Raw genomic sequence first — 27,885 nt, 5'->3', positions numbered from 1 at the left:
AGCTGTTAGCCAGTAGTATTTGACTGTTTTTCTAAAATGTCTGGATGGGTTTTAAATCAATTGGGTGATCAATACGGTGTGACTATTCTGAAATATTTCCCTTGCCTATCAGCCACTAGATAATTATTTGTTTAAACAAAATACCATCAGTCCCCCCCAGTTACCAATTTGATTTATTAGGAGTGAGAAGTTCTATAAAAAGGTTTCTATCGCTTTTCCTTGTTTATAAATGTGGATAAGCTCTATTAAATGGCAGTGTAGCAACAACTGAAGGAGCAAATTAACATAATGTATGTTAACTTGTTTTCTTGTCCTTCAGTCACAGTGATGAGAGCCTGAATATCCATCTCAGTGACAGTGAATTCATGTTCCTTACTACATACCAACAACAAAAGATATTTATAGCAATAACAGGTAGCAGCCATAGAACAGTATCAGTCAGATATAGTCAGTCTCACAAGATCAACAAATGTAAGCTAATTTTGCACTAAATACCCCTGCAAAAAGCGCTGAAAATTTAATAAGCAAAACAAAAAAAAAAGATTTTTTTATTGCTATGTTTTACTTTGCTGGCAGACCAGAGCAAAGGTTTTCTGAACATTTAAAAGATGAAAAAGGTGAAGAATCCCAGAAGCGATTTATCTTGAAGCGAGATAACTCTAGTATTGATAAAGAAGACAATCAGGTTGGTTCTCGGTTCGAGAGTTGCTGAAATTTGTTCTGTTTTGAAGGTGGGCTGACTGATGTTATTGTTGTTCTTTTGTTGTTGCTTCCCCTTCCTTTATCCTTTTGCCATACCTCTCCCTCTGCCCCCTCTTTGGCATACAGTGGACCGCCTCAAGCCCTACTGTGGTTGCTTTAGCAGTGGCAGTGTGTGGGTTTGCATGGGTGGTTTGCTTGGCGCAGGACTTGCTGCATGTCGAAAGGGGGTTGGAATGTCAAAGGCTCCAAGCCGTTGGAAGGCTTTGTCAGTCGCATTTCTAAATGTCTGTGTAACTATGGCAGTTGTTCCACTCCCTACAGCTTTGTCCTTCAATTGTACACATACAGAGTTGGATATCAGTATGGACCGATGATAAACTGATGTAGCCATAAAGGAGAAAAAAAGCCCCAAACAAACATGTTATGGTGAGGCCAGGTTGATTTTTAAACCATCCTAAAATAAGTTTTGACCAAAAACAAATCGGTTTCATCTTTAAGTTCCCTCCCTTCTCTTGCCCCCACCATGTTTTATTGTCGGTGTAACTTATGTGCTTGTTATGCATGTACTGTGGCAGAACTTCCCTTCTGTGTGTTGCTTGTCACATAACACGACATTATCCCAAACAAGTTGGATACGTGACGTGTAGGAAATGTCAGGCAGCTGTGTGTGTTCTTCATTCTACTGTTACCAAGTGTTTTTAAAAACCTGCTACCAGCAAGTGTTGTGCTCATAAGATCTTCTAAATCCAATGTTAAACATATACCTGAAATACATTTAGTCATTTAAAAAAAAAAATCAAAATGGGATCTGACACTGGAACTGTTTTTATGAAAAAGTTCCTCCAGGTAAGACAGCAGCATCTGCTTTCTCATTCCAGGTTATCATTATGGCGGTAGCTTCCAGTGAATCACTCAGAGCCACTGAGTGCCTCTGCTTCATGGTTTTAATAAGGGACTATTTTTCTTGTTTCTTTTTCCTTCAACTGTATGTGGCAGCTTTCCCAGCTATGCTGCACCTCAATTGGCCTTGGGGAAAAAAAAGCTTTAGTGAGTAATAGATGTGGGAATGGATGAAAGGCAAGCAGCGTGATCTTATTCACAAAACACAGTGAGGGAGAAGGTGTAGCATTGTAGTTAAAAGCTAATTGTAAACAAGGTGTTTCATGCTGAGTGTCTTTTTCCCCCCATATGTTCATGTACTGTTCATGTACTGTTGTTTTCCAAGCTATAGATCATTTAAAAGCTTAAAATAGCTACTTTTCCCATTAAGTTATGTTAAGGGCTAGGCTTTGTACTGAAAGGATTAACTCTTGTGCAGAATATTCTGGAAAGTGGAATTTATTGTTGTACTCATCATAAATATAAACGTACAGGTTTCTTAGTGTTCAGTCATCAGTTCCTACCACTCAGTTTCCCAGTTCTCTTCCTTGTAGCTAGGTATTTTGTGCCATTCTCCCGATGCAGAATCTGTAGGGGAGATGAGGAATCAACCTGCAAAAGCTGTTGGGCGTGGGATGGAAGAGGCTTTGACTCAGGATTGTGGATTTGCAAAGGTCATGCACAAAGCCTCATTTCAGTTAAGTTGGCCTAGGAGGGCACTTAGGGTATACCCCACATAGCCTGGTTGATTTGCACACCACCTCAGGAATGAAAGCGTTTGTTTTCATGCTTCATTAATTTAAGTGACCATTTAATATCCTCAGCTGACAGTTACTTAACTGCAGTTTTTAACAGATCAACTTATATAACCCTCCTGGTTTTTTTTTCTGCTCAGCAAAACAGAATTCATCCATTTAGAGATGACAGACGAAGTAAATCAATTGAAGAGAGAGAAGAGGAATATCAGAGAGTGAGGGAGAGAATATTTGCACAAGATGTGAGTAGTTGTTTTAATTGCCTCTTTAGTGCTGTATTTTTCTCAGTAGTCAGACAGTATCCTCCACCTATGGCCCTAACACTGCAGCAAGATTGCACTGTGCAGCTAGAGATGGTAGGGAAAGATGATTGAAGCAAAGGGTGTAAAATGAGTCCAAGAGGTACCTAGGTTGGCTTCTGGCAAAGATGACTGATAGCTCCAGAGGAGGAAGGTAGAAGGAAGATTAGGGCAGCCATGTTGGTCTGGAAGGCCTTATTCCATTTCTGTAAATGTCTGTGTTTTGTGTGGTCTGATCTATTTGGTATTATAACCCTTGCTTGCAAAAGAGCAGTGATTTAAATGGACACTTTCAACTAGTTCAAACCTTCAGTTCACTTAGATCTGTCAAGCAACTTCTCTTGAGTCTGTCTAATTCCTCCCTACACACCTTCCCCCCAGTTCTGGAAGGAAGACTATAAAACTAAACAAAAGTCACTGGTTATTCATGACATTTTGCTGAAATGATCAACAAATTAATAAAGGAAATGTAGGTTAAATAAGGAATCTTATTTCTGCTGTCAGAAATAATGACATCACTGACAATAGAAGGAGTAAAACCAAAAAAAGGACAAGGATTGTTAAATAGAATAGTGCAAAACTGCTAGGTAAACCTATTTAAATGTCAAACCTTTATGGGTTCAACCTCATTCTCCCTAAAAATGGTAAACAAAAATTAATTGGATCTCAACTGTAGCCAGTTGCCTTGCCTTCTGAATCCACTATCTCATCCCTTCATTTCCAGTGTCATGTACCACACCATATATCCCACTGGGTAGACGGATAAGCTCCATATGTGGATCAACTCTATGCAGGGTGTTGCGTGGATAGAATGTTATAAGAGCTCTCACTATTTCACGTTGCACTTCAGTGAAAGTTTTGTCAGATCAGGGAGGACAGGATCATGTCCTGAACCAGTATGAACTATACTCCTAAGCAAATGAGGAAAAACATGTGATATTACATTTGACAGTGTCCTTTTAAATAAAAGCTCTTCACATGCCACAGAAATCAGAGAGTTACTTTTAGATTGTGTCTATTTTCAAGCTCAGCCCTTTCTTCCAATTGTTTTTTCTCTAAGCAGACCATGTAAGGTGTGTATTGTCTCACTTGTGATTTCATTTATCTTAAGTAACTTTGCTTGTTAGTATGTAGATCGCTGTGTGTAAATTGCATTGGGGGGGGAGTAGGGAAGAATGCACAGACATTTAGCTCAGTTTTCTCTGTTCCTGTGACAGATAAAATCTGTTAGCTGGTCCTTCATTTCACATTAGCCCTTCATTATGGCAGCCTGACATAAATGTAGTGGATATCTATATATGTATATAGCAGAACTCTTGATTGGTCCACAAGCTGCCAGAGCCTTTTCTTACACTACTACATCCTTGATTGTCTGTTGTGTGCGAGGTTCTGTTTCTGACTTCATACAAAGGAGCACATTTTCAAAAAGGAAAATCATAGGGGTTTGAGGACAGATTAAACAAGGCAACATGGTAAAACATGCAAAAAAGCTGTTGCCAAAACAATACAGCTTGTATATCACATGAGCAGCTAGAAGCAAAAAAAAAAAAAAAAAAAAAAGGTCCAAAGTTATCCTGAAAAGTGTGGTGATATTCTGAGTTACTAAGCATTTGGCTGCTGTATTTGTTATATATTTAGATACTTTTACCTCAGTTTTAAAGAGAAAAGCAAGTGGTGAGTATTTTAATTGACATTATTAGAAGGCTGATGTGATCCATTAGGTTAGCATGGTAAGAATAGCAAGGCCTGTTTTATTCTGAGTAAAAATGTGACGCATGGTAGGAGTTGTTTAAATGGATTGGGAGTGAACCTTTTTAAAAGATTAGCAATGCAGATATCTCTCCCTCTCTCTCTCATATCCCTCATTTGATTTCTCTCTCTGCTATTGCAGGTATTAGTAGGCCATCAGTAAATCGTGCTACTGCGTTTCAGCAAACTACTCTGATAATGTGAATAATAATAGCACAAAACAATTCTTAGTTGATTTGCAGAGTGGAGCATGCCTCACAGAAGAGAGTCTCTCTGGCATGGTATAAATGTTTGTATGAGGTGGTGGGCAATGTAATGCAATTTTGATTTTTTATTTTAGGAATTACCACATTTGAATGCCTACCATATAACCACTTACAGCATGTAGCACTCTTATTTTTAAAAGCCCTCTACAAATGTAAACTGTTCAGTTTTCACAACCCATCTGTGAGGTAGGTACATGTGCTTTATCATACCACAGATTGCAGATATAGAAAGTGGGGCATAGAAAGGCTAAATAACACATCTGTCATTCATTTTTATTAGGTCTGTTCCTTTCTCACAGTGTAGCTTACATTTGTGTCAGTACCTGGATTATGAACCATAGGAAATATGTTAGAAAAGAATCACCTCTATAATCTACAAGAAGGCTTGCCTTCTCATATCTAAGAGACGTCTAATGTCTGGCCCAAAGGCTGAACGTGATGTCCTGAAATGATTGCTATAATATCACACTAGATATTTGTGTCTGTTTAGAGAAAGTTTCACCACAAGAGCAACTGTTTTAAGCAGCTCAGAAAGGAAAATCAATTTAATTACCCAAGAATAAATTTCCACATGGGTTTCAAATGCATTATTTGCTGTTGAAATATCTAGAACAAGTACAGCCCCATTGTATAGGCTGGACCGAAAATCTGCATGCAGTGTCCACTTTTTGCACCACTCAAATGTACCTGACCAAAAAGCGTTAGTAGCTTGATTTGACATTTGAAGTGGAGGCCTCTAAACGATTTAATTATGAAAATGAATTTCACATCTTTAGAATATTTTTTGTACTATTTATTCTGATATTAATGACACCTTATTTTTTGCTTTCCTGTGCATTTTCAGTTAGCTGCTCTTTTTTTATATTGACAATGCCCAAGTGCATCATCAGTGTTAGGGAAAGCTGGAGATACAGGCAGCCTACTAGTAGACTTCGACAATTGCCAGATAAGTATGCTTAGAAAGCAGTTTAAGATTGTGAGAGAAGCACGTTTATATAAAAGTTTCTTACAAAATGATCAGCAAGGAAATAGTTAATGCTGACATTTTAATTACCATTATTAGTTCTTGGAGTCAACAACTCCTTGAGATAACTCACACTCTTACAAACCTTTCATGCTGTCAACTGTAAAACAACACTGCATGACTTCACATCTTCAAGGTTATTTTCAGACCATGAGGACTAAGTATTTGTAAATGAAAATGTAGATCCAAGAGCACAATTCTACAGCAATGAGTGGCTTCTGCAGTAAACTTCACTGAAGCAGAAGTGCACAATACATGAGGCTGTGAATCCAAATTATAGCTTAATTGCTTTTAGCTTGTTGAATTTGATTGGCCAGGTTGTTAAATTCTAAAATTCATCTGTTGTGTTTTGCCTGTACATTAATGCTGTTTACAGTGAAAAACACAAATTGTAGAGAATTGAGAATCCTAATTTTATGGGTAAATGATACATATTTGACTTTTAAGCATGCAAAATATTGATTGTGAAAAAAGAACAGTCCAATTACTTAAGGGAAGTTTCATTCTTTGAGGTTAATGTAATGCAGAACCTCATGAGCTAGAGTCAAAGAAGCATCATTAGTTATTCATAAATGTATTCTCTCTTCATTATTGTATATTCATTTGAAAAATGTAAATGTTTTTCTTTACTTATGCTGATGTTAGTAATACATAAATGCACTGATGCTACTTGAAAATCTCTAAAGAAAATGTGCTAGGTTACAAAGGAATTTAGCCTTTAAAAAAAAATTGTATATAATTTTTGGATATTTGGGGAAAATGATAGATTCATTATGAGCCTTGTCCGCAGTCAGTATACCATTTCCATTTCAGGAAACACTAAGGATCTGTCCCTGTCTTGTAGCAATGGGGTTTAGTCTTGCTCTCTGATTTAAAACAGTCATAAAAAAGAGGTTCTGGGAAGGTGGTGCCAGATTCTGTTATCCTCCTGGGTTATCCTCCTTCCTACTCCAGGCTAGGAAAAATGTGAGGGGTTTTTTATATATTTGTTTTGGGTTTTTTACCAATTGTTAGCTAACATATGTTAAAATCCCAGTTTAAGCTATCTGTCTATGTCTTTTGCATTTTCTGGCTGGTTGAAGTATGCGGTATTGGGGAGCCTTGTCTTTTACCTGCTAGCCACTGGATAATATTAGTACTTACCCTGTGTTAGCTAACACATGGTAAAACATCTTATTTATTTATTGTTTTTAGTGAAGACAATACTGACAAGTGCACAGGCAGCAGTGGTGCTTATGTCCTAATGGAAAAAAAATACTGTTGAACTGCTGAAAAGGCACTTGTAAATTGGTTGTAGAAGGAAGGAAAACTGACCGTATGTAGAACCTCGATGGAAGAGCTGTGTGCTTAGGACCTGCAGCATAGCTCAGCTAGGAAGCAATTCATAAATAATTTGGTATATATTTTTTTTCCTTTTCTAAATTTGTTTTGCATTCCCTTAGCTCTGCAGCTGAGGGCCAAGTGATTTAAAAGTAGTCTTGATGACAGCTGTGTTTTAAGCTGTCCCAGTACTTCAAATTGTGAAGCACTGATATTACAAAATAGGAAAGTGAATCTTGACCTTGGAGTAGCTAACTTACTACCCAAAGCTTCTTTTGCCAGCTTATTTTTAATAATGATAATATAATGAAAATGTATCTGCCTTCTGTACCATGAAGTACAGATGTCTTCTGTACATCAGTCTTGAAAAATGGATATTCCAGGCATTGAATGGCCTTGTGCCAGCTTCTGCAGCATGGAAGATGAACTGAGTTGTTTTTGAATCTGTCCATAAGGCTGCAATGCAGATTAAACTGATACCCTTCAAGATACTGAAGAGGTAACAGACATCTCTCAATGTTTAATAACATGTGAATCCAGGTGCTTATTTCTCCTCATGCCTGCCTTGGAAACAAAAAGCAGTTTTCAAAATCAGTGGTTTGTTTCAAACATGGCCTCAGTTGGCATGCTCAGCTTTGCTCATGATCTCACCTGGGTGCACAAATGATCTGATCCATAGGACAAAACCCACAGAGACAGTCATACACAGAACCTGGCCAGATTTTGGCCTTGTTGCACATGTCTACACTTCAGTGTGAGGACTGATTGCCTCACAGGGAGAAATGCCTGCCCTACCTTGGATCTAGTTAGCCTATCTTATAATAGAAATGAAGATGCAGCAGCCTGGGCATCAGTGAAAGTTGCCCTTGGATATTTGCAAAGGCTCCCAGGCTGTACAAAATTCCTTGCTTCTGCATTCACTGTTATTGTTACCCAGGTAGCTAGAATAAAGCTGGCACAGGTACATCAGCCCAGTCATTCCTCTTGATTGCAATGTAGACATGGCTTTGAAAACTTTGACCTAGCCTGCCTGTCAAGGCAGAAAACCATTTTGTTCAGCATTTGAATAAGAGACCTCTTGCTTTTATCTTCATTAGCAAGAAAATAAAATATACTTTCTGGCAAACTTTGACAGATTTACTAATTAAAATTAGGGAATGAACTACTTAGAATGGGAGAAGATGGAGTGCAGTAATTTATATCAAGAAACACAGCAATCATTAATGAAAAGGTTTGCAATTCTGCTCAACAGTCAGCCTGCCCTGAAAACCTGGCCCTTCTCTTTTTAGTGAGAACTTTTGACATTGATTCAGTGGGGCCAGGATGTCACTTGTGTATTTTGAGGTTTTCTCTTAAGGAGAAAAGAGCTTTCCACCAATCTCCTCCCTGCCTTCAGTTATCCTGCCATCCTAAATCGGATCCTGTATGAGAAACTCACACCACTGAAGCTGCACAGTTGGTAAAAATTTTATAGGATCATAGGGAAGTAGGGCTGGAAAGGACTTCATGAGGTCTAATCTAGCTCAGTAGCTCAAGGCAAGATCATCTCCAACTAAGCCATTCTAGTCAAGTGCCTGCTAATCTGCTCTTCAAAATTATACATTTGCTACTGACTTGCACACACCCAATATACTCAGACAACTACTCTAACCTGAAGAATGATAGCTTCTACGTGAAGAATTATTACGCTATGTGGGCTAAATTCTTTGCTGGTAGGAATGGGCACAATACCATTGACTTCAATGGAGCTACACCAGTTTATACCAGTGGAGAATTTTGGCCTTATATTTTAAACATTAGGAATGAAAATAAATGTATTGTTTTTAGCTAGTGCTCTTTCAGGAGGTCCTCACTTCATCCTGTTGAATACAGGTACATCCTAACCAAATGCATTTCCTGTAGCATTAGAATTTGATGTGCTTGATGGTGGCATTCAGTTATTCTGTGAACCAAGTCCCCATTGTTATATAAGTAATGGGCCTGATTTCCACCCCCCTCTCTTTCTTTTGTTTAAATTCAGTAAAATTACTGTCTTTTCTTCAGTACCTTGTGGAGATATATTCCAATGACAACTGCTATATGCTTTGTGTAGCGAACATGAAATAGGAAATGAAAAAAAAGTCAGAAGTAGAGAGAATTATTTGTGAGAAATTTGAGCACAGCTTTATTTCTCCACATAAAAAAAATTAAGAAATGTTAAAAAAATGAGTATAGTTGTTAATAGAATTTATTTCTTCTTACCCCCTCACCTTTTTTGCAGGCTAAATTTTCCAACAGAAAACATTTTAAAATGTTTTTAAAAAATATTTCTCAGCATGGGTACTTTTGTTTCTTCTCTGTTTGTGAAATGAAATCATGTAATATTTTCTAAGTATTGTAACATCTCCACCCCTTTTAGAATTTTACCAGTTTTGCATGCTTTCCTCCCGTTTGTTCTTCCCCTGCAGCTATGCGTTATGGTGCCGCCTTGTTTTAGCTGGTAAGGCAAACTAGTAAAACCTTCCGCTACATATAAATGATGCTTTCCTCAAAAATGTCAGTAGTTTATATATAACTGACCTCTTCTGAGCCTAAGACTAAGTCTGAGTTTGTTTCAAAATGTAGATGCCTCACTGGTAATACATTGTAATGCATGGAATTATTTTACTGGTGTGACCTTATTCTTGACTTTTTTCCCTTTTGTCTTCTACAAATGCAAATGATGCATGAATTAAAATCCCTTTGAGCCTGAACAGGGGATATAAATCTAAAATCAAGCAAAAAACTGGAACAATAGAACATATTTAGAGCGTCTGATACAATGCCTTTTTTATTTTTCAGTCAGTTTGCTCCCAGGAAAACCTTTTTGTGGAAAACAGGTAAAAAAAAATCTTTTAAACAACTTAGCTGTTACTCATCTGCATCATTTTTCATATTCATAGTTTATTTTACCCTTGTAAAAAGCCTCTCATGTTAATTTTTGATCCAGCTTTTTTGAGGATCTTTAAGGAAATTTGCACCATGATGAGCACAGTGTAAGGACTTAGAGGCATACTTCTTAAAGCTTACAGTAAGATACAAAAACATATAAGGTGTTTGTGTCATTATCCAGAATGGAATGTTTGTAGATTAAATTACTGATTGCTAACGGACTGATATGTCAACATTTTAATGTTTTATCAAAGATAGATCTCTTTGGTGTGCTGTGAGGATGTAATTAATCAAATTTCCTAAAGCACTTAGAAGTTATTGTATGAAAAATATTTTTAGAAATGTGGAATGTTTCTGTTTTTGCTTTGGACCTGATTTGCAGGGGTACTGAACACCCACATTGATTTCACATGTACTTGTGGGTGCTCAGCATTTCTGAAAATCAGGCCCATTATCATTGCTATATTATAATAATTACCAAGTGATAATTGTTGCTGTTATCATCTGAGCTGATTCCCATTTTGCAACACTGTATGATGGTTTCCTACAGACATGTTTGCTGTTATGGATAGTAAAGTGAAATCACTTTCTATCCAATCAAAGATCTAGATCTGTAAATATCCAGAAGTGGAGTCAGGGAACCAACCGCGTATAAAATTGTAGGGTTGGAAAGGACCATACCTTAAAGTATTACTACATATATCCATCCTCATTTCTATCAAATACATTTTGTGTGCATACTTTCCTACACACTGCAATTCCCCACAATACGGGTAAAGCAAAAGACAGAACTTTCTTGGGGGAAAGTCTAAGACTGGGAAATGAACTCCCCCAGGAACTAAAAGCCGTCATAAACTTTCTTACTTTCCCCTCCAGGTACAAGATGTATTTCTTTGACCTTGTTTTCCATGACATAAATACATAGGATCATAGGGAAGCAGGGCTGGAAGAGAACTCCATAGTTCATCTCATCTAACTTCCTGGCTGAGGCAGGAACATCCCTATCCAAAACCACCCTATACAACATATACATCTATAAAAAGCTAACACAAGAATAAAGAAACCAGCCAACAAACAAGACAAGACACTCTACTATACACACTTCTGCCCTGGAGGGGAGGGTGAAAGAACAAACAGCAAAGAGCAATAGTTTTTACATTGTTTAATGTACTGCCGGAAAACATGCAACAGTGATAAACCCAACATAAGAACCTGTACAAACTAGACTGACCTTCATGCCTAAGTCTTCTCTTGTGTACATGCATTAAATTGTACACACGTGTAGATGAATTTGGGAAACTCTGATACATGCATGTGCATTCATATTTTTCAAGTACATACAGCAAGGTTTTAAAGTATGGGGATGCATACTGAAGTGGAAGACAGGGAGAGGCCCGCCTGCTTGGAAAGCTGGCTCTTAGTATTAACCGAGTTTCTACAAAATCATGACAATAATATTTTGTTGACATGAGGTTTCATGTTCTTATTGAGTAATATTTGGCTTCATCTTATTTTGGAAATAAAATACTGATTTTTTTTCTGTTTCTGAGAGGTAAAGTGCTTATTAATAGGAGGTGTTAAATGAGGTTAAGGTCTCATGGAGAGGTATTTTCTGCTACAAATCAGCATTACAGAAAGACAATCTTGGGCCAAAATCACCCTGGTGTAGGGCCACTGAAGTCATGGTAAGGGAGAATTTAGGCCCTTTTCTTTCAATCTGGGTATAGGAAAATAGAAGTTGTTTATAATAAGCAATGTGAGACTTAATGGAGAAGACAAGAAGTTAAATATATCATTAAAAACTCCTGGTTTTGTCTCCATAATCTTTTTTTTTCATTTTCAGTAGGCTCTTGGAAGACAATAGTATATGCAGTGACACCCATAAGAAAAGACAGCTATTTAGGTTTGTATGGCTTATTTTATTTAATATGTGTTTACAAGTAACTTTCACTTTAAGTTTATCTATGCCTCGTCTGTGCCAGATGAAGATTGGCATTTTAGTGGGTGTAGGCTTGTGGGTGTAGAGACATGTACATGGAGGGGAATGAGGGTTCCTGTGATTAGAGCACAAGACTTGTAGTCAGGAAACCTAGTCCTCATTTCATCCAGAGTGCCTGCCAAAACTTGATCCAAAAGCCACAGCCATTTTGAGTGCTGCAATGCTGAGAGTGTGCTGAGTCCAGCCTACTTTTGTACAGAGTGCTCATATACCATGAGGTAGTGCCCAAAGTCAAACAGTTTTCTGTGGTTATTTTACTGGCAGATGAAATAAAAAGAGCACAGCATAAAGCATTTTCCCAAAAGTTGTACTATTCATAAAGCTTTCTCCTTGGTGACCTTTTTAGTCCTGATCCTAGTCCCCGTGCCCAGAAAACCGCTCCATCACGTTGAGGAGTCATCAGGTTAACAGGCTTCGCATCCCACAGTGACCCAGATTTTCAGAGACCCTAGATCAATAGAAAAACCTACCAGCTTGCTACAGAATTTAATTTGAGACGCTTAGGAGGAGTCTGATTTTCAGAGGTCATGAGTACCTACAGCTCCAGTTTTATTCAGTTAGAGGTGTCCATACTGAACATTATAAAAAGTAAGCCCCTACGGCTTGTCACAGGCAGAGGACAAGAAAGTACAAAGCACTTTTAAAAGCATAACTGATACCCTACAAACATGACTATATGTTAATGTGTATATGTGTGTGCGTGTGTGTGAGAGAGAGAAAGAGAGAGATCTACCCCAAAATAATATATAATATACAGATTGGCAGTTGGAGGGTTGAGGGTGTAGGGTTTGAGGAGCCTGTGCAGCCGTAGCAATGAGCAACCTTACTATTGCACTTTGCTACAGCGATGTAGCTGCTAAAAAGAACTGTGCCATACAGTAGCTTCCTAAAACAAGTACTAAATGATGGGACAGTAACAAAATGTAGACCTGCCTCATGTGTATGTCCAGCTAACAGGTCCCAAAGAAAAAGTAAGCTAGGGATACAAACAAGAGGATACATCACACTCAAATTCCCAAAGGGCAGGTCATAGTGGCTGTCTAGAGTTTTTAGGTTGTGGGTGGGAGGCTGATGGGATATCTAAAACCTTTGATTCCTCAGAGGCTTGTGAAAAATAACATCAGTCTCTGAAACAATTTTGGATAATCAGAATACTCTATTTTTCTTTCTCCAAGCTAATAAAACCATAAAATGAAGAGAGAGATTGATCTTTACAGCAGAGTAATATAAAAGAACCTGTAAATAATGCCCGACATATTCTTTTTTCTTTCTACTTAAATTGTAAAGACTATTTTCCTTTTAAGCTTTTTCTCTTTTTTACTTTATTGCATCTGTGCTCTTTTTTCTATGCATTCCCACTGTTTGGGTCTCCCAAGGTTAACAGGTAAATACTACTGGTAACATCCATGTAAGACTGATCACAGCCAAGGGATGTGCCAAGCTGATATCTGGATCTTTGATATTCAGCTTCTTCACCTCCACAGTGACACAACCTGCATGTTCTCTAAATGAAAAGCAGAAGCTGATTTCACCATCCTGTGCTTTTCATTTATGGAAAATGCTGTGAAATGGCAAATGCTACATTAAAAAATAAAAATCTGGCCTGAAACCTTCAAAAATGCAAGTGTTGGCAGCTTTGCTTTGAAAAACATGATTTTTACACAGCTTTACAGACATTTTGTTTTTCATTTGGCAGCAGTTTGTAAGCTATTCATAATAAGCCAATTTCTGCTCTCCGACTTCTGCTTGCAGCTCTTAGTGCACTTAATGCTATAACCTGCAAAGTGCTGGGTGCTTTGCAGCTAGTTCGGAATAGGAAATCCTTACACCAAGATACTTACAATTTAAGGCTGAACAGTTAGGGAACAATTTACAATGATTCACCACAGGCAACACAAGGCAAACATGTCTTTAAGAGGATCAGAAATGCAGACAAGGTAGCAGTAATGCTGGGAAGTTTTATCTAGAGTAGGCTGTATGGAGGAAAGCCTATTGGTGATTGTGAGGAGTGGACAAAGGGATGGACAAGAGTGGGAGGAACATTAGTGGAGTAGGAACAATATGGAACAAACAACAAAGGAGGATAACAAGTGAAAGGTGGAGTTTATATGGGGCTCTGACATTAGAGACAGAAAGTTTAAATTGGATGACATAATAGAAATTAAACCCAGGAAGGGGCTTGTAGCGGGATATGACACATTCAGATCAAACCAAGTGGGTATTAGTAGCTTTACAGTAATATGGACATATACATAACTGCTGAAGTGCTGTTAGTTCCCTTTTGCATACATATGTTAAGTACTATGTGGCAAATGCTAGATCCATCAAAAGTGTTGTATTATATTTGCACACTGACTACATATAATTATAGAGCCACTTTCGTTCTTATTTAGACTCATGCAAATTCAGAATAACTCCATTCACTTCAGTCAGTTTACACCAGTGTTACCCAGCTTTGCCCAAGAGCAGATTTTAGCCAGACATTTTTTTTTGTTTGTATATATCTTTGTTTGTTTGATGGTTCTCTAGGGGTAACAGAGATAGCACGGGGAAGGCATCTGGCAGTCGGCAAAGCAGCACAGAGAATGAATTGAAATGGACAGACCACCAGAGGCCATGGAGCAGCACAGACTCAGACAGCTCAAATCGCAATTTGAAGCCAGCCATAACAAAGACAGCAAGTTTTGGTGGTATAACTGTTCTGACAAGAGGAGATAGTTCATCAAGTAACAGGAGTACCGGCAAACTGTCTAAAACAGGTAGCTAGTACTGTATTGGATTCGGAGTACTTTCTTTCAGCTATAAGAAGTGTGTGATTGTTTCTTTGCAGCCACACTGTATCGTGAACTACAAGTCTGTTATGTATTTACTGTTCATGCTTTATTTACGTACCTGTCTATATAATTCTGTAACTGTGTCTAGATCAGTGACTCTCAACCACGGTGCCACAGGAATATTAATATTTTAGGCATGCAAACACCTAAGCTAGGTACAGACATTCAAAAACCAAGGCGAAATTGATCTAAGTTCCATGGTTTTCTGTAAGCGACGTAGTTTAGATTGGTAGTGAACAAAACACACATTCACCATTTGGTTGTGAGGAGGGGAGAACAGGGCACAGAACTTATTAGTTCTGTCATTTTTAAACCAGTCTAGGTGTGCCAAACTTCGGTTCTGTTGCAGTTATAGACTGGTTTCTGATCACATGTACCCTACTGGTACAAGTGTAATCACGGCCTTACATGTGATTCACAAGATAAACCTGCAGATTTCAAACAGGAATTCAGGATGTCAGAAACATTTGACGTGCTGTGATCTTGCTGAGTTCTTTTCAGCAGCAAATTTTCTCTGCTACTTTTCTATAGTCAAAAAAATAAGAGAAAGCTGGGGGCTGGCATTTTCCAAGGGGTGCCAAGAGTCTAAAAAAGTTGATAACCGCATGATGCATTCTTCCCCCCAAGGGCTTAGATATCTATGCAAAGTAAATTCATTTCACTGTTTTTCATGGAACAACCAGTTCAGCTTGTGTGCTATACGAAATTACAATGGACTAAAAAATGATAGTTCCATCAGGTAATGAATACTGCCTTTTTCAGTCTTTTTTTCTTTATTGTACAAAAATAAAGCACAGTAAAAGTTGGTCCAGTCTAAAATATGAACACCATATTTTTCTCCAGTCTTCAGATTTTCGAGGCCATTTGCCTTCTCAGCACCTGTAGATAGTCTCCAGCCAGACTACCTGCTTGAAATTGAGGTACCACAGGACAACATAATGTAAAGTAATACAATTCTGACTTCTGAAGGGGCTTGAAGTCTCTTAGTTCCTACATGATTTTTTTTAGAACTAATATGATTTTAAAAAGAAAAAGAAATCCCTTGTTGTTCGCATTATCGTTCCTGGATACATTAATATTAGGGTGAGTCATGGTATGGTTCTGAGTAATTCCCAACTATGCCATTAAGTTATTTTTTATTTTTACAGAAATGTGTGTAATAAATGATCAGGGCCATCAGACAACTCCATCAGTTTGGATCATTACGTAAATATAGTACAATCCCAGTAGTAATCAATATTTAGCACTTAGTGACTGTCAACTTCAAAGTGCATTGGAGACATTAGTCAATTTAAGCCCAATTTATCAAGCCTTATGCTCCTGAGGTCATACTGGATTCTTTGCTTCCCTTTTTTTCTCCGACCCAAAAGCATGATGTAGATCTGTCCTTCGTGTGAAGCAGTCTGTATTCCAAGATCCTTGAATCTAAGTTCAGTGAGGGTTTTCTGTTACCTTGCCATACTTGCCAACTTTAAAAAAAAATGACTCAATTGAATCGTACTCTTTTAAAATTTGCTCTTCTCAAAGTTAGCATGGAGCCCCTTGGGACCTGTGACAAAAGAACATACTGCATTTTATAAGTAAATCCCTCAGATTCCTTTTAAGTTTTACTTTCCTTGCCCAGGTAAAATTGCACTGATTAAGGACCAAGTAACTTCTATTATGGCCCTTTGTGGTTATATTTATTTACATAACAGATGTGCTTGAACTTATAAAAACAATATAGCTAAAACTTACCCAAGCGTCTTTTAAGATATGCTTCTTATTTTCAACGGGTGCACACAATAAAATGAGGGCCATATTCTCAGCTGATGGAATGTGTCTAAGCTCCACTAATTCAAATGGATCTTTGTACAGTCCTACAATCTAACCCAATAATTTGATGAAGCACAGCAGCAGCTTGGTATAATTTGAAGTCTGGTTCTGAATTGATTGCAATTCCCTGCTGCACTAAATAGAGAGAGACAAAGTGCTTGAACAAAGTCATGGGAATCCAGTTTGGAGTGTTCGGACACATGTTAATTGCAAAAGATTTAATAGTTTTAAATAGCCTTCATAGCACTAAAATCAAGCATATCAAATGATGCACTTACAAAATAATAAAAAAAAAATCTCTGAAGAGCTCTAATAACTGTAAATGTATCTGGACTATATATTCACCAAATCCCAAATCACTTCCAAATGAAAGCTCTTCTAATACATTTAAAACGCTTCAGTAATATTAAAATACCACGTTCTTTGTAGAGTGATTAGATATTGTAAGTGCTTTAGAGCTTTTTAATTTTTTTATCTAAGTGTTCCAATTTGAAAGCTTGTCAAGGCACAGGAAAGGAGAAAGAAGCTAAATAAAAGAGGTGAAAAAAAAGAGCAAGACTGGATGTCAAAACAAACTCACACTTTCAAAACCAGGACATAAAGTGAAGCTGTCAGTCAGCCTGAGGAATTCAGGGGAAATAAGACTCATAAGAAGAAAAGAGTCTGATGTTATCACTAAAATGATGTGTTATGGTAATAACTCAGCCAAGATTGACCATTCTTTAAAAAAAAGGGGGGAGGGGGGACCATGCCCTCATATTTTGCTTTCTTCTCCCCAGAATACACTCTTTTTGTTCATGTGGCTGTTCCTCATTCCATACACTCCTTCCATACTGACTAGCAAATGTTTTCTGCATTATAGTAGATGCTGGTAAAACTTTTACACCTTAGGTGTAGTTTACACAGAAGTTTAAAAAATGCAACAAGTACTAAAGTTCAAGTTACTGGTGTTGTTCACTAAACATCCAAGTCTTTGATATGTGTTTTATGGAGGTCAGACACAAATGTCACCATATTTTCATTTACGTACAAGAGACACAACACAGGTTGGGATCAGCAGTCAGTCACACAGTGCATAATGGATTAAATGAAAGTACCAGATCAAGATCAGTAGCTAGTAAACAAAATTCAGAGTAGCTGGTTGTCATCTAGACAGCATGCATTTATTATCTATGAAATATCTTTACTGGGGAAAAAACAGATATTCACGGTGTCTAAGGCTCATAATGTTCTATGTATGTTCATAGATGCCTTGAAGAAGTATGTAAGGCTAGGGACAGGCATTGAAAAATGCCTGAGCCTGAATTGATTCAGTCTTTGCAGGTTAGTCTAACCTGGATGGCTAAATCAGTTTTGTAAACAGGCAAGCATCCCAGAAGTGCAGGCATGTGCCTCAGGTTATAAACTGGGGGTGCTGGAGCAGCCCTCCCTTCCTTGCACAGCCTGGAGCTGAGTGGGGTGTGGCCTGGCTTTGATTAAGCCAGCAGGGAATTGATAACAGAGTTTATTACCCAATTAAGAAAACAACAGAGGGACATTACCAGCTGCTTGTTGATTCTGCCTGTTGACTCGGCACAAACCATAGCCAGCACTGGTCTGCTAGCTAATACCAGACACCTCCTCAGCAAGGCAAAGGGGAAGGGGGAGTTCCTGCTTAGCAGGGAGTGGTGAGGGGAGTCTCTGGAGCTGCAGCCAGGGAGCAGAGGGGAGGGGAGAGCCTTGCTGTGGAGCAGAGTGCCCTGCCCAGCCCAGAGAGCATACTGGGATGCTGGGGGTGTCTGGTTTATCTTAAAGCAGCAAGGAGTCTGGGACAGATATTGCTTAAACTGGTTTGAGCCAAGTCAGTTAAGTCGGATATTATATTCAACCAGGTTTATCTCAAACCAGTTTCAGCCATTTTCAAACTGGTTTACGTGCAATGAACATTTGTTCTGTTACCGGTTTAAACCCATTTCTGATCACTTAAACCAGTTTCTGTGTAATGTCTGTCCCTATCCTAAGAGTTCAGTAGTAGCAAATCTCTGTGTTTCTTCCCTATATCTCCAAACATTCTGTTTCCATCCTTCTATTAGGATGATAGTGATAATGATAATTGATAGCATACAGAAGTCTTTATGAGTAAATCTAAAGAACTGTACATAGGATGTCAGTATCATTATTCCAGTTTTAGAAAGAAAGACAGTGAGGCACAGTGAAGTGATGAGTATATGGTCTCACAGCTGGATTCAAGCAGAACATAGAATGTGTTGTTCACCTTACTTGGCCTGGTTTATTGCAAGAAATTAAGAAATTATCAAAGAAGTGATGATTCCATGCCCTGGGAACAAAATGAGCTGCTTTAAATTCATTGTACCATTCTATTTTATTTTTTATTATATTTTTGCTTGTGGTGTTTGCTAAAAATATAAATATACCTATTTTAATTTAAAAGCACATTGATACCTCACAAATATGTTACCTGTTGCACGGATATCTTGAAGCATAATGGATATAGACAGGTGCATTATTAAAGCAATAAATCAATATTTGATCAGGGAAGGAGACGTAATAATTAAAAAAATTACTCAGAGCACATTCCTGCAATTTATGACATCATCCATATCCCCAGTTACTTTAGACTTTTGTGCTGTAATAGATTTTTTTTCCAGTTTGACTATTCATACGTATTTAATGAGGAAAGATGGCTCTGCATATGAATGTATCTGTCAAGTATGCTCCTTTTCAACCCCGATCTATCCTTATGAGGACAAACTGTTTTTCCTAGTTAACAGTATTATTTTCATTTACTATTTATAATATTTTTTATTAATTTAGGTAAGGAAACAAAGTGTGCATTCTAAACATAAGTATTGTCAATTTGAAAATGTAAACAATATACTTTATTTCATCTTTAGTCTAGTTCTTTACAGTACAGTTTTTGTATTACAGCACCGCTTCATAAGCCCCAGTTCAAATTCTTTTTTCCCTCTCTCTACAAACAATTGGCCGTATTCTGACTGATGATACAAACCTATAGTAATCATTACATTCAGTTGAGTTATATGAAATATATATAAATATAATAAAAATTGAAATCTAATCCAGGGGGTTTGGCATTCCTTAGTGGTCCTGAAGGGAAATTGTAATCTTAACTACAAGCCTTTAAAAACTCTAACCGTTTTGTTAAAGGATCCTGTAAATTATCATTTTATGCCCTGGTTTTGGAACCAGATTTCTGCTTGTTTATGTTTTCTTCCAGTCAAGTTGATCGGGTAAATATTCCCAATGGCAATCTTGGGAAAGTAGGTGGAGGAGCAGTAAATTAAAAGCTACCTGATTCTACTCACAAGCTACCTACCAGCTTGTCGCACAGAAACATCATTCTTGTTTCCAGAATTTCGAGTTCAAGTTGGTATCACTTTCGTAGGAACCCAGAGCTACAGTGGTGATAAAAGCTAGATAAAAAATGGAAAAAAACCAGATTAGAAAGTACAGGTTTTTAAAACTAGAAAATCAGTATTTTTGATTCTGTGAAAATGCATCCAAGATAAAAGTGATTAATGTGTTGCTCCTGTGAAATTTACCCCAGAGGACAAGTAGGGATTGGGTAATTAGATGGGCCAGTTGACTGGAGAGGGAGTCTTTGTCATTGGTTATAAGGATATCCTATGAAGAATGTAGGCAACAGGGAGGAGGAAAAATTGATTAGGATGGTCCAAGAGATGGGCCTAGGAGCACAGAGAGGGGATTAAGCAAAGGGCAAGTTAAGTTGAACATTAAGTATAGGAGAAAGTCCAGAAGGTCTGTGGCCTAAAAGAGACGGTAGAAATGCCACTGGCTTGATCATTTAAAACCAGGGGCATGAAAAACTTTGAGGGGATTCTTTCCCCCAAAATATCTAGGTGTTTTCCAATGTCTTTTTTCATCTCTTGCCCCTTTTTGAATTTCCATATAATTCTCAGGTACTTACAGGTTCTACTTAATTCTAGCATTGAAGAACACATCTAAATACATGTTAATAGGTAACTGATGGGAACATCAAGATTTTTATGTCTGTTATGAAATGGATATGGCACTCTTAGAACAGTTTAAAACAGCCAGCCAGCCCCCTATGCAAATGCCCTACCCCCCCTGTCCCCTCCCCCCCCCGGCCTCCACCATAATCAGCAGAGGCTGCAAAGGGAATAGACAGCAAAAAGCAGGAACTAGAACCATATGTATGCCTCCTCTGCTGCCCTGGCTGGAGTATGCTGTGATTCCCTGAGATGATGTTGGCCAGATCCATTTTCTTCACAGGTTAGACCTACCCTACGAGCTGTAGGTTACTGGCCCTGGTCTAAAAGCATAACGGTGAACTGGCTAGGAGAATTTAACTAGAGGATGGAACAAATTGTTGGTAGATATTGAAAAAGGAGGGGTATGGAGAGCTGTGAACTAAGAGAAGTCCAGTTTTTTTAGATTTCAATAACTTCAGGATGACGGGCAAAACTCTCAATGGCTTGTAAAGTCTTTTAAAGCTCACTAGTTCATATTTTCAGTCTGTATTAGGTGACTTCTTCTCGTGTTGACTGAAGTAAACATGAAAGTCGCTATAAACAAATAATTAGCATTTATTCATTAATGAACATGAGCATCAGTGTTTGAATTTAACTCAGTATAACAGCACATAATATAATGGTAGGGAATAAGCTCTTGTAGTGCTGAGGCAACAAAAATGGATAGTTCTTCTAAAGAATAACGTAAACATGATCAAGAGTTGTTAAGTAATAATATAGGAAGGGGACTCAAAACCTGGAGAAAATTGGTCTCGTTCATTTCTTCAAGTTGTTCCATTGAATGAAACATTTCTGTTAATAAGAAAGAGCCAATCATTGATGATTCTGAAAGTAAGCTAGTTTCAATAAAATCATTTTAACTAAAATGCAGCAGAAATGAGAAATTAAATGCTTGTTCCACAGCTCCTAGCAGCTCTTAATATCAACTTAATTTAGAGGCACTCTGGATTTGTCTCCAATGTTCATAAATTGATAAAGCGAAGACTATTATTACATAAAAGCATCTGAAAAGAAAAAAAAAATCCATTACAAAGTTACACTGTTCTTTTACAGCATTTCCTTCAAAGAGCACAAAATGGGCAATTAAAGGAATAACAGTTAGTGGGCCCTACTTAAATTATTATAATAAAAGAATTTCATACTTAACTTCATCTTTCATCCCCAGGGAGAATTCAGATCAATAGGATTTTGATAAGTCAGCTATCACACACAGAAAGCGAGAACCCCTCCCCCCCAAAGAATCAATGTTGAAATTAATACAATACGGCCAGTCAAACATGGAAAATGATCTGATAATTACTGTATTTTCCACAGAGAGAAAAATGAATTTCTGCTAAATGTTGTTTTTACATCTAAAAACAGAAAATACCAGAATACTATGCCGAAGTTCCCAAAGGTGCCATCAAGAAATTCATCCATCCAAGCATGTCTCTGCCATTCAAATTGCCACAGAAATTAATATTATGAAGTAGATAGTTCAGTAGTCTTCACAATTTTCCAATGGATGTTTGTACAACATACCATGTAAACCTTTGTTGAAAAAGTAGCAGCTACGACAGTTTCAGAGCACACACAAACAATTCAAAAATTCTTCTGCATCCTGCACTAGCTTCCTGACTGGTTGATTAGGAAGAGTGTCCTTGGCCCTAGCAACCCAGTGAAACTGTAGTTTCTACAGATGTGTTCAGCTACTATATGTATGTAGAAAATTGCACTAAGCAAAAGGCAGTACAAATGTACATCAGATTTTACACAATGGAGTGCTTTATGCAGAAGCCCAGTAAGTACAAACCCCCACAGATTCTAGGTTGTTGCCATTGCTTCTACAAACTCAAAAACACATTTCCTCAAGTCTAATTATCAAGAAGGAAATTGATGCAAGTTAAGGACAAGATTCAGAAATGATTCAGGGCTTTGGAATCCTGCTAGGGGCAAACTGAGGCCCACACTGGAACCAAACTTCCTTTTTGCCTCCCCGTCTTCTCCAGGTCTGCATGAGGACACTCAGCAAAAGTAAAGGTGAGTGAACTAATGGTATGAAGTCAATGAACACATCTAAAGCACATTAAACTTTTGTGTGCAGCATTCTAGTCAGAAGCAGAGTAACCTTAGCTCACTGTAACTTTATCTGTGAGGACTAAGCTGCTGCTACAGTGATTTAAGGCCAGTTTACTTCTGAATGGGAACGTTCACATGGTTTAATGTTTATTTAACATCTTTGTATTGATTTCACACCTTTAATTGATTCACCTGAACTTTTCCAAGTGTTCTTTTTTTTTTTTATAAGCTTTTGGTAGTAGTATTTAAAATTGCAGATCAGATTTATATTTAGGAAAGAGGTTATGCCATAGCTGATTGCAGTTAGCATCTCAGAATGTAGATGCAGTCTGAAGATAGTCAATTGTTTTAAAAACATGTATTCCAGTCCACCATCCGAACCTCACTGAGCTGTTGTTTTAGCACATTCAGGGTGAGGATAGACAATGCAAACCCCCCCCGCATCAGAGTAACTTCATCCAATCTAGTGGAGAGTGCCCCTTAAAGAAAAAGAGAAAAACTGTATCAATGTAGGTTGCTCTGGGTCAGTTTTCATTTATCTGCTTCCATCCTGGAATAGCAATTTTCTATAGGAGGGAGAGGGGAAGGCTAGTCATCTAGTAAATGCTTGCCATCTTTAAAATGGATTATCTTGTGTATGCAGACTCTTAAGGAGAGTAGAAGACTGGGCTTTTTTAACTAAGAGTCTATATCTCATTCAGGTTCAGAGTCTTCCAGCAGCGCTGGCTCCTCAGGATCCCTGTCACGAACGCATCAGCCTCTACAAGGTGCATCCATTGTTGCTGGCGTGTCAGCAAATTCTTCAGGCAGCGTTTCCTATACAGAGAATGGGATGAGTGGCCAGGTAGCACCAAGCAACACCAGCTATATCATACTTCCACTTGAAGCTGCAGGGATACCTCCTGGCAGTATCCTCCTCAATCCCCACACAGGTCAGTCTGTCATTTCCCCCATCTTCTTCATTACGCTTTAGGGAACCTACTAAGATCCACACAAAAAAATACTGGTAGCTAGAGAAGCACCACCTGCTGAGTGCTTCATTAGGGAGGAGGTAGTTACTTTTATTTGAAAACTAGATTTTGCTAGATGTGTTCACATCTGGGAGCAAGTATATGTTGGCTTCATATATGTTGACATAGCCAGTGAGGAACAATAAAAGTAATTTAATCAGAGATACAATAAGAAGGGTTTGAACCCTGGTCAAACACTATGGGAGAATGGGAGGGTGAAGGAGGAATGGGGGAGAGGTGCCAGTGAGGGGGAGCTATGGCTGTGAAAGCAATGCTGTGGGGCTGCTTTTGCTGCTGGAACACAGGGGTGGAAGGGTGATTCTGGTGCCTCTCCTAATTTGTTACTCAGGGTTGGTGTCCCACTCACCCAGCCCTAGTTATACTACTGCATTTGATACTGCACTGTTGGAATCTCTATAAAATAAAGTTCTGATCTTGCCAGGTGCTGCGGTCTTCTTGTGAGATGCTGAATCCTTTAGTAGTTTTGAAGGGTGGGAATGGGAAAGGGTGTCAGGATGCTCAGCATTTCTCAGGAATAGGCCATTGCTCTGATATCTAGAACCAACTGATGTACAATCTGCAAAGCTTTAAAATATAACTAAATAATGGAAGAAGAGAAGGTTTGGATATGGTGTTTCAATTAGCATTCTGGAGTTAGTGTTGTTATCTAAGATTGACTTACATCTGTGTAAGTAAATTGGAAGTTGTAGGTGAAAAGACACTCTTGTATCCTGGTATCCCTAGTCCTGCTTCTAACTGGAACTACACAGAGGTAAAGTAAGCAGATACATGGAATTATGAGCAAAAAATTAATGTAAACCCCCTTTAACCTCAAAAATAATTCAGTTTGAGTTTGATATTGCAGAAAAGTCAAAACGATTCTTATTTAAACTAGATCACTTATCATGTCCTCAGATTAGATGTTTAATAACTGCATATTACAATATCATAAGCCATGTATTCTATTAGCACTATAAAAAAGACTTAAGGATCCAGGACTCTGGTGCTACCTCAGTGACTTGGGTCCATTTCAGTGGCAATGACTGAAGTAGTATCTGGCTCTGGAATCTGCATTCCTCTTTTAGCTGAGTTTAATATGAGCATTAAAAAGCTACAAAAGCAATGCATTTTCTTCTGTACTGGGAGCAGAAGTCTGATATAATTATTCGAAGTTTTATGAATAACAACATACGGCTTTCATTTTGGGGAACGTTATTTGTAGTGAAAGTCACTACTTTCTGGATGCATCTATGTCTACATGTTAAATAAAAATAGGTTTAGTGCCAAAAAATAAAATTTATTCATGAGTCCACCACTAGAAATACCTTTGTAGTCAGGATGAGGACACAAAATAAGGACAAAAGGTAAGGAGTCTTAACAAATGCAACAGCTTGAAAAATCCTGTAAAACCAAGTCAATCAGGACTCGTAGTAGAGATGATCTCTTTTATTAGACCAGCAAGATTTTTGCAAAAAAAAATTCTTTAATTGTAAGCTTTTGGGCACAAACACCCTTCATCAGGCATTGGAGAAAAGATTGTAAAAGGTCTCCTGGGTAGAAATGAAAGTTCATATTTCTTTTCAAAGATTCAGAAGATATCATCTCTACTACGAGTCCTGATTGCCTTTTCCTCTAGACCAATATGGCTTCAACCTGGATAAAATCAAGTGTTCCATAAGCACTTTAGAGGATAATAGCATTTGATTCTAATCAAGATACTTCAGCATATGTAAATGCAGGAAGATATTTTAAAGTTTATATATAGTGGACTGATTTAATGACCTATTCTTGAACACAAGCATTTTTTCAAGCTACATCACTTGCGTGTATATTTTCAAACTCTGGAGTTTTCATACTGGAATTTTGCACTGGAGACAGGAAAGGAAGGAGTTTGAGTGTTTCTGTCAAGAACTGGGGTTTGGAGGGCAGTAGAGAGAGAGCAAAAACACCACCAGCTTTATTTGCATGTTCTTGGTCAGTTGTGTGGTTTACTGACAGCTCTGTCCAGCTCTGTGTAAGAGTGCCTCACATATGTTGAAGGAACATTTTTGTGTGTTCTGTAGTCTGCTTTCAAGAAGCTTTTTTGCACATACTTCAGTATGCATGGGAAGAAGTCCATCCACTCTTCACATGGCTGGATTAAGGAGAGCTACTAATCCTTCCAAACCATGAATAGCAGCTTATATAGCAAGAATTTGGCAAAGATCTGCCACACACTATTCACTATATCTCATGTTACAGGTATAGCATCTCTCACTAGCTAACGTATGTCACTGGTATTTAGGGCCTCATTGTATTTCTCACAAGCTTAATGCCTCCAGGCTCCAACACTTGAATGGCATGTCTTCCCACCTTAGCATGCCACTTTCTTTTCAGATGCATAACTGAGTAGTGTATGAGAGAGAAAGAAGAGTAGTGTGTGAGAGTGAGAGAAGACATGAGAAAGAGAAAGTGAGTGTATCTGCTCTATATGTCGTTCAAGGAGGATTTTTTCTGTGTATATATTAGCTCTGCTGCTTGCACACTGGTTACCTGTCTATCATAATAGCTAATTTTTAAGTGTATATATTTAAAAAAGGTAAAAGGAGCAATTCAGTTTGAAGTATCAGACCATTTTTCAGATTTATAGAATCCCATTCTTCTATGTGCTGGAAATAAAAACTTGACTATAGTGTCTGCTGTTTTTAATGCAAAATAAAATACATAATACAAATTTGTCATTGTATGTGAAGCCACAAATCTCTGCATCTTATTACAGTAAAATTGAAAAAGAAATTCCTCGGGAAGAAAGTATGGATACTGCACGATGTGATCAGGCATTAGCATGATGGGTATTCATAAAAATCTAAATGAGGAGAAGATCATTTAAAGAAAGGAAAAATGAAGCCCTTTTCTCCTCAGTGAATGGATTTTCTTTTCTTGTATAGCATCACACTTTAGCCCTTTCTTCTCCTCTTGCCATGTGATTATCCTCAGTACTCCCTTCTTTGATTGTAACTGCTTGTCGCTTAAAGATTTTATTTCCTGTCATAATGTGTAGTCATAGTGACCATATGACCCCATACCAGCATCCAGAGACCCAGTCATCAGGTTGACACATTGGTTTCTCTCTGGTCAGAAAAATATAAAAACCTCTGGACACCTTTGAACTTTCTCTTAGGTGTTGGCAACCTACCACCTCTATTAAATGCATTTTTTCTGATCCAGAACTTTGCCCAGCTTGCCTACAGAAGTTTTTATTTCTTGTGGAAAGATAGCAACAGCATTTCTACAGTTCAGTACCATTCAATCTATTTTGCCTATTTTCTAGTCTCTCCTAATGCCTTCTTGGACTTCATCTTCTCAGTATTTAACATATTTCATGTTTCTTTCTTATGTCTTATAATTTTTCTATTACTAGCCTCCTATCGCCCCTTACATCAGGGAAGTAATTAATTCCCCATTGTTTGCAGGTGTATCACTTACATTTTCGAAACTCTCAGTTTCATTTCTTGTTGAAAAAATCTTTTCCGGATCCTCTTCTTCATAAATCCCCCTTCTCAAGGCCCTTCTTTATGCTTTTACTTTTCTGTGCAGTCATCCTTGATTGGAGCGTTGCTTCAGATTCATCTTAAATATCTGTCAGAAATCTCTGAGACCGCTATAGCTACACTCCTAGCTGTCGTCTTGTGCTTTGTTTTAGCATTTCTTTACCCATGGACTTCACTGTAGCATTCACCCCAGTGGATGGTCTTAGGTTATTTGTCATCCCTGTTAGCTCCATCATAAATGCTGACCATTTCTGAATTTAATTTTTCCTGTCTCCACTAACATACAAATAATGTTCCAATTTACCTCCTTCACTCTCCAAGCCTCTTACATTTTTCTTCAGATCTGTAGCTCATTATTTTATGGTGAATACCTTTTTATATCAATAGACAATATCTCCAGGGGCTCACATAGAAATTTTGTTTTTCATGAGATCGGCCCCCCGAAAGCGTTATACAGCTATGCCTACATTTTTAAATGTGCACAGCTGCAAAGCACTTTTAATATGGCCAATCATGTGACAAATTAACCCTTATCAAATGAGGGATCAAATGAAGGGACTTCACTTTGGAATGCCTTTGGGCGGCAGTTGTCAACCTTTCACACCTTACATCCCACCATTTTGTTAAAAAAAAACCTGGTTCCACCATGATAAAAACAAAACCCCACAAAATTGCACTGTTCAAGATATTTGTTGATTCAT

The 27,885-nt window shown here is 37.9% G+C and overlaps 1 protein-coding gene across 14 annotated transcripts in view; it reads left to right on the top strand.

Moving 5' to 3' along the window:
- Positions 1 to 27,885, top strand: part of ARPP21 (cAMP regulated phosphoprotein 21) — a 268,867-nt gene that overhangs the window by 167,586 nt on the left and 73,396 nt on the right. For 6 of the 14 annotated variants that reach the window (XM_090050296.1, XM_090050299.1, XM_090050297.1 and 3 more), the window contains 6 exons: positions 577 to 685; positions 2,477 to 2,578; positions 9,815 to 9,852; positions 11,748 to 11,807; positions 14,433 to 14,665; positions 23,346 to 23,576. In XM_090050296.1, coding sequence (XP_089906422.1) covers positions 577 to 685; positions 2,477 to 2,578; positions 9,815 to 9,852; positions 11,748 to 11,807; positions 14,433 to 14,665; positions 23,346 to 23,576 — 773 coding nt within the window. The remainder of the gene's footprint in view (positions 1 to 576; positions 686 to 2,476; positions 2,579 to 9,814; positions 9,853 to 11,747; positions 11,808 to 14,432; positions 14,666 to 23,345; positions 23,577 to 27,885) is intronic. The other 8 variants (XM_090050301.1, XM_090050302.1, XM_090050300.1 and 5 more) reach the window with 8 other exon arrangements.

Source organism: Crocodylus siamensis, chromosome 5 (genome assembly GCF_052110815.1).
Source record: "Crocodylus siamensis isolate JL-2025a chromosome 5, ASM5211081v1, whole genome shotgun sequence".
Taxonomy (NCBI): domain Eukaryota; kingdom Metazoa; phylum Chordata; order Crocodylia; family Crocodylidae; genus Crocodylus; species Crocodylus siamensis.
This window is presented reverse-complemented; position numbering and strand designations above follow the sequence as displayed.